General features: G+C 37.4%; 1 protein-coding gene across 1 annotated transcript in view; it reads left to right on the top strand.

The window, feature by feature from the left end:
* Ryr3 (ryanodine receptor 3) overlaps window positions 1-6000 on the top strand; it is a 595983-nt gene that overhangs the window by 257214 nt on the left and 332769 nt on the right. The window contains exon 5 of the mRNA XM_017800130.2: window positions 860-938. Within this exon, the coding sequence (XP_017655619.1) occupies window positions 860-938 (79 nt within the window). The remainder of the gene's footprint in view (window positions 1-859; window positions 939-6000) is intronic.

Here is a 6000-nt window from a genome sequence, read left to right as displayed (position 1 = left end):
ATAATGCAAGGATTTTTCACCTGCTTGTAGAAAACAAGAAGTGCATCCCAGTGCTTGCCTGCCACCCACTCTACATCCAGCCAGTACCATGTGCCATAAGCAAAGAAGCCAGGGAAGAAGCCCCAGGTTTATTTCCCTTACTAAGCTGCTTTAAAAATCATTTTAAAAGTTTCACTTGCATATATGTTTCTGTAATATACAAAAAGGATCAATATTGTTTTGAGATTTTTGAAAACTTAAAGGAAGTGTTAAAAAGATAAATAAATGGAAGTAGGGGAGTCATCTGTGATTTTTCTAGCATTCTCCCTCGCTTTACTGTCCAAGCACAATTTCTGTTATCATTTCAGTACACTTCCTTTTCATTGTTTGTTACACCTTTAAGCTTTGTACACATGTTAGCTATATAGTTGTACTATTTTCATGACTTTTTAACTCAATATATAATAAAGTTACATGCTATTGCATATTTTAATCAGTATTCTTAACAACATACTATTCCATATAATAGAAGTTCCAGAGTTTATCTACCCTTCCTTGTACTGTTGGTCATTTATGTTTTGTTTATATTTTTCCCAATTTAAACATTTCTCAGAATGTCTTTGAACTAAAGCATATTTAATATTTCCAATTTATTTCCATATAGAGTCCAAAAAGTACTTGACCATTAGATAAGAACTTTGTTGAAGTTTTAAATGAATAACAAAAATATTTTCCCAAAGCATCACATCAGCTAACCTTCCAGTGTGTGAGAAGAATGAGCCCATTTTTTTTGTAAAATGAATGGGAAGTTAACTGGTGGTAGGGTGCCGTCACCTGGTGGAAGGATACAACTTCACTGGCATCTGCTCTTGTTTCACAGTATCTAACATGCTTGACCACATCAAGATCCCAGACAGATAAACTTGCCTTTGATGTAGGTCTGCGGGAGCATGCCACAGGTAAGCCGTCATTCCCAGGACTTCAGTCCAGTGGAGTCTTGGTGCTGAGGATATTTGAGAAGGGCTCCGAATATGTTACCTATTTGGAATTCCAAACCAACCAGCTCAAGAAGTAGTACTGATAAAATTTTGGAGGCTGAACCAAAGAAAGAATGTATGAAACACAAAAATGTAGAAACTAAGAGTAAGGAAATAGTGGTCCTTAAAACTTGAGTCTCAAAAACCATTTTTAAGGGTTTAGTACAGAAAATTGACAAATCATTCTTGAGAGCTAACGGTACAAAGTGACTGCTAAGACAAAAATTAAGATGACCTCAAAAGAGCTTTAGCAGTGGAGTATAATGTCCAGATTACAGAAGCAGACCTTTTGTGTTCTACAAACAAGCTGTTCCCAAAGCAGTTTCCTAAATGTCAGCGAGTGATACCCTCCAGCCTCATCTTTGATATTCCAATGCATTTCCTTTAATTATCATCTGCTGTATGTTTTTCTATAAATTTACTCAGGAGCGTAATTAAAATACTGTAGACAAAATATATTGTCTAAATCAAGAACCAGTTTGTTGCCATAAATACAACAAAAAGAAAACCATATTGTCAAATAACTGAGAAAATGATAGTAAATATAAAAAACTCCATACTAATTCCACACTTAAAACTTTTCCTGATAGAATTAGTTCAAACAGTGGTATTTTTTCTTAAATTTCACACTACATGATCCAATGTCACTTGTGTTCTACAAAGTATTATATACACTGGATAACACTGGCATTCTTTTTGTTTATGTGTGTGAATGGAGTAAAAGGTATTTGGTGGTGTATGCCTGTTATCCTAGTACTTCGGAGGCTAAGGAAGGAGGATCACTAGTTCAAGTTCAGCCTAAGCTACCTAGTAGACTTAAGGCCAACCTGAGCTATATAGCAAGGCCCTGTCAAGGTGAGTACTAAGAAAGCTCGTAGCCCCAATCCAGAAGTGAAGGACAAAATACTAGAATAACTATATACATATATTCAGAAAGTTGGATATCAAAGAAGGCATCAGTTCCCTGGGGGTTTATTCTGAAGACCAACAGAGGAGTGGACTTTGAAAAGAGACCTGTTTCACCTCATTGTAGGAAAGCACTTCGTAGTATCTGCACTTCACCAGCAGAGGAGCAGCTGGCCAGGGGATGGAGCATGCTCCCTATGACTGGAAACACTTGTGGACAATCTATCTGTCAAGGGCACTGTGTATGGAATTTGTGCTCCATTGTTTATTGTCAATTAGGAGTTTGGGTTGCAAGCAACAGAAACTGATTCAGATTTATTAAAACTGAGTAAGAGTCATTAGAAGGACACTGGGTAGAATATGCACTAAAACTAGAGCATAGAAATTAGCCAAGCTGTAGAAAGAGACATCAGGGAAGAAAAATAGCTTAGACTGAAGGGAACTTCAGGAAAGGCTATTTGGAATATAGTCTTTAACAGCATGACATTTTCCCCAAAATGGGAAGGGATGCCAATATTGGGTGAACAATGGAAAACAGAAGTCTATGCCATTATTCTAAAATGGGGTCAGTTTATCAGTTAAGGATTCAAATGATCTGATTTGGTAGGTGATACAGAAAGAATATAAAGTCCAAACCACATGTACCCGCTTTTTCTATGTCCCATATAGCGATGTCCTAGGAGTGCCCAAAGGTCATCCTTTCCCCATTTTCTCTCTCTCCTCCCCTTTGTACACAGCAAGAGCCTGGGCCTCTTATGGGTGCTTTTCCCTAAAAGAAGATTATATGTAAATTCTATTGGAGAATATTTGTTTTCAGTTGAAGTGTTTTCCTTGAAGTATAATTTCCTTTCAAGTGTTATCACCCTTTGCTAAAAGTTACAAATTGAGTGAAGAGTCACACTAAGAATGTCAGTTTGCCTCTGTGTCAGCCACTCTACTATTAGAATCTGCAATAAAAATGAAGGAAAATGACAGCAGATAAGATTGCTCTTTTCAGCAGATTTTCTTCTGGGTGTTTGAAATCAGAGTTGCTGGGAATTCTGTTGACAGGAGACCAGAAAACATATGACCTGGCCCTAGTTCAAACTGGATGATCAAGGCTATGTGTGGAGTAGAAAGTGTTGACTGGTTGTATCTTCAGGAGAATTTAGGGACTGAAATAATGTGTTGTTTCTTTCATGCTGCCCCCAACTCTGCTCACGCTCTTCTTGAGTCAGACTGGCTTGGTATTTGTGAAGAAGAACGCACTGACCTCTCTCACAAGATTCTGGGATAAGTTCTCTCGGGAAGGAGGGTCACATGGAGTCTGTACGGATAGAATTCTGGTTCCTTACCTGGCCGCACTGTGCATGTCCCTTAACCCAAAAACCTCTTCAGAGTTGTAAATAAGCAGGCTGCTCATTAGTTGAGTTGAATGGCTAGGGGAATATGTGAGGACAAATGTTAGAGGGAGTTTCTTCAAGTCTTAATTTTCCCCAACATACTAGGTAATAAATTCTTAGACTGAACAACTGGGTGATCACTCTTGATTTTGGTTGTTCAGTTGTTTCTGAATTCCTTTTAAGATTTTGTTTGTTTTTAGGACTTAGACATAAATTTTAAATTTTAGACTTATGAGAAAAGGAATATACAAAACATCATACACACATTGCAAGTGGTGGTATTGTTTTATTGATGCAGGGAGCGGCTCTGGCCCCAGGCTCCAGAGAACTGGAGATATGGCAGGAAAGCAATTCTCTCACTTCTTGTGTGTGTCTGTTTATGACACTCTCATGTTGGACACCCTGTCATGCCCACAGAGTTTATAAAGGATAGGGAGATCATGCCAGGCGTGGTGACATGCATGCCTTTAATACCAGTTATCAAGAGGCAGAGGCAGGCAGTTCTCTGTGAGATGGAGGCCAGCCTGGTCCACATAGTGACTTCCAGGTGGGCTGGAACTAGGGAGACCTTGTCCAAAACAAACAAAACAAAACAAAAAAAGGATAGGCAGATTATTTTCTGCTTCAAATGTAAAAGTCAGATTCTTTTGTCATATATTTCAGTCAAAAGTAATACCTATGCATAACTTAAGTAGGTAAACAGTATTTTGAAGTTTATTAAAGACATTGGTCTCCTGTCCTACTGCTTCCTGCCCCAGGTTCCTGCCTCAGGCACCTAGGTACCTAGATTCAACTCTTCTAGTATTGTTTGCTCTTTTATTTATATTTATATATGTGTGTATACATATATTCATACATATATACATATATATGCTGCCCTTTTGTTCTTTCCAGAGTAGATTTTATCTATCAATGTCCTAATAAAGCTTTAGCTCTTACACACCACTTTTCATTGACTTCTTTCCCTACATTTTTATTTATTTTTGTGTAAAACCAAATCACTACTTACATTGACATAACTATAGGTATCTGCAAATAATCCACATGATAATACTATGGTCAAGTTTATTTCATAATTTTTGGGGTTGCTTTATTTGTTTAGTTTTCTATGACCAAATCATGGATTCACTTCCCAACTTTCCCATAAATCTAAAAATGCCTCTGGATTGGATCCATTTATATGATCTCTTCTTTCAAGTTCGTCTTCCTGTAAATGTCTACCAGCATCCAGGAGTTTGCTTTGCCTCTTTCCCAGATTCTGTGCTTACTAGTTGCTCCCCTCCCCCACCACCCATGTTTTAGTTTACTCTTTCATTTTGGTGAAGCACACTCCCCACTAGCTTTTACCAGAAAGAACATATATGGGAGATTATCTGAAGGTTGGTTCATTGTAGCTTCATAGGTAATTCATAGTTTAATTCTGTATTTTGAAAACTTTTTCTTGGCTTCTTACAGTTTTCTTTTTACCTTGTGGTCTGGTTGTTGAGGCATGTACTATCTGATTACTAATGCTTTGGGTGTGACTTGCTTTTTTATTTTCTGAATACTATAAGATCTTTTTATTTAATCTAATATTTGAAATTCCAAAGCCTGTCTTGATAGGAATCCTTTCCGTTCTGCAGTCTCAGGAGGATGCATTGTAGGGTGAGTCTGGAGCCTTAGCTATGCCTGGGATTTTGTGTCTTTCCTATTTGAAAATGTTTTATCTTTCAACGTTAGAAAAGTTTTAGTAATGTTATTTCTTTGTTAATTCACTCTCTTCTTGTTTTTGTGGGACTCTGTAGATTGTCTCTATTTTTCCATGTTCCTTTTGGGAATATTTTTTCAACTTTATAACTATCTTGTTTCTCCTTTCTTCAGAGTCAAAGAGTAATTTTCTTTTTCCCTTAGAGAATTCTTCACAGTTATTTTCATAGCTGTTTCCCTAGTCTAACTTTTTCTTTCCTCTCTAAGGTTCTTATTCATAACAGTATGTAAAATTTTTGATCCCCTTGCTCTTTATTTTCTTGGCTTCCTACCCCCTCCCCCCCTTTATGGTTTTATTCTTGACATTCATGTTAGAGACTTTCCTCAAATTCCATGTGCTCCTTTGTCTTTGCTCATGTTAAGTGCAAGGTCATGAAAGCTGTTGGGAGACTGGTTTTATCTTGAAATGTACAGCCTCATTTTCAGATCATCTGTCAGAGATCTGGGCATGTAAGTGAAGAATCTCAAACCACAGTATCTTTTACCTTGATAGATTGGCTTCCCTAAAGGAGTAATCCTCAAATCTGAGAAGCAGTGAGACATTCAACTTTGAGTCTGGCATTCTAGGGAGAAGTAAGAGAAACAGAGGGAGAGGAGTTGGAGTGTTTCTAATTACATGGAAACTGTATCTGTCTTCAGAAGAACTCAACTTTCTTATTTGACAGTGTCTGATATTTTGAAGATCACCCTTGGTTTGCAATCCACTGATTACATTCCTGCTGTAGCTTGGAGGTCATCTACCTGTGTAGGATAGGATAAGGATCTGGGATTTAAATGTCCTTCAAGTCATTTAGCCAGTCTTCCTGTTTACACTCGGTCTTTATCTTCAACTCTAGAGATTTTTTTCTGAGGATCTATTAACAGCAGAATGGGCATGTTAAATTAGTGGCTTCTCTGTCATCTTACTCAAATTTTTGTGTTTTAGGTTTCTCTTGAATAAAAGCATCCTT

The sequence above is a fragment of the Nannospalax galili genome, unplaced genomic scaffold (genome assembly GCF_000622305.1).
Source record: "Nannospalax galili isolate Female #2095 unplaced genomic scaffold, S.galili_v1.0 scaffold999, whole genome shotgun sequence".
Lineage (NCBI taxonomy): Eukaryota > Metazoa > Chordata > Mammalia > Rodentia > Spalacidae > Nannospalax > Nannospalax galili.
Note: the sequence above shows the minus strand (reverse complement) of the source record. Positions and strands in the feature narration are given on the sequence as shown.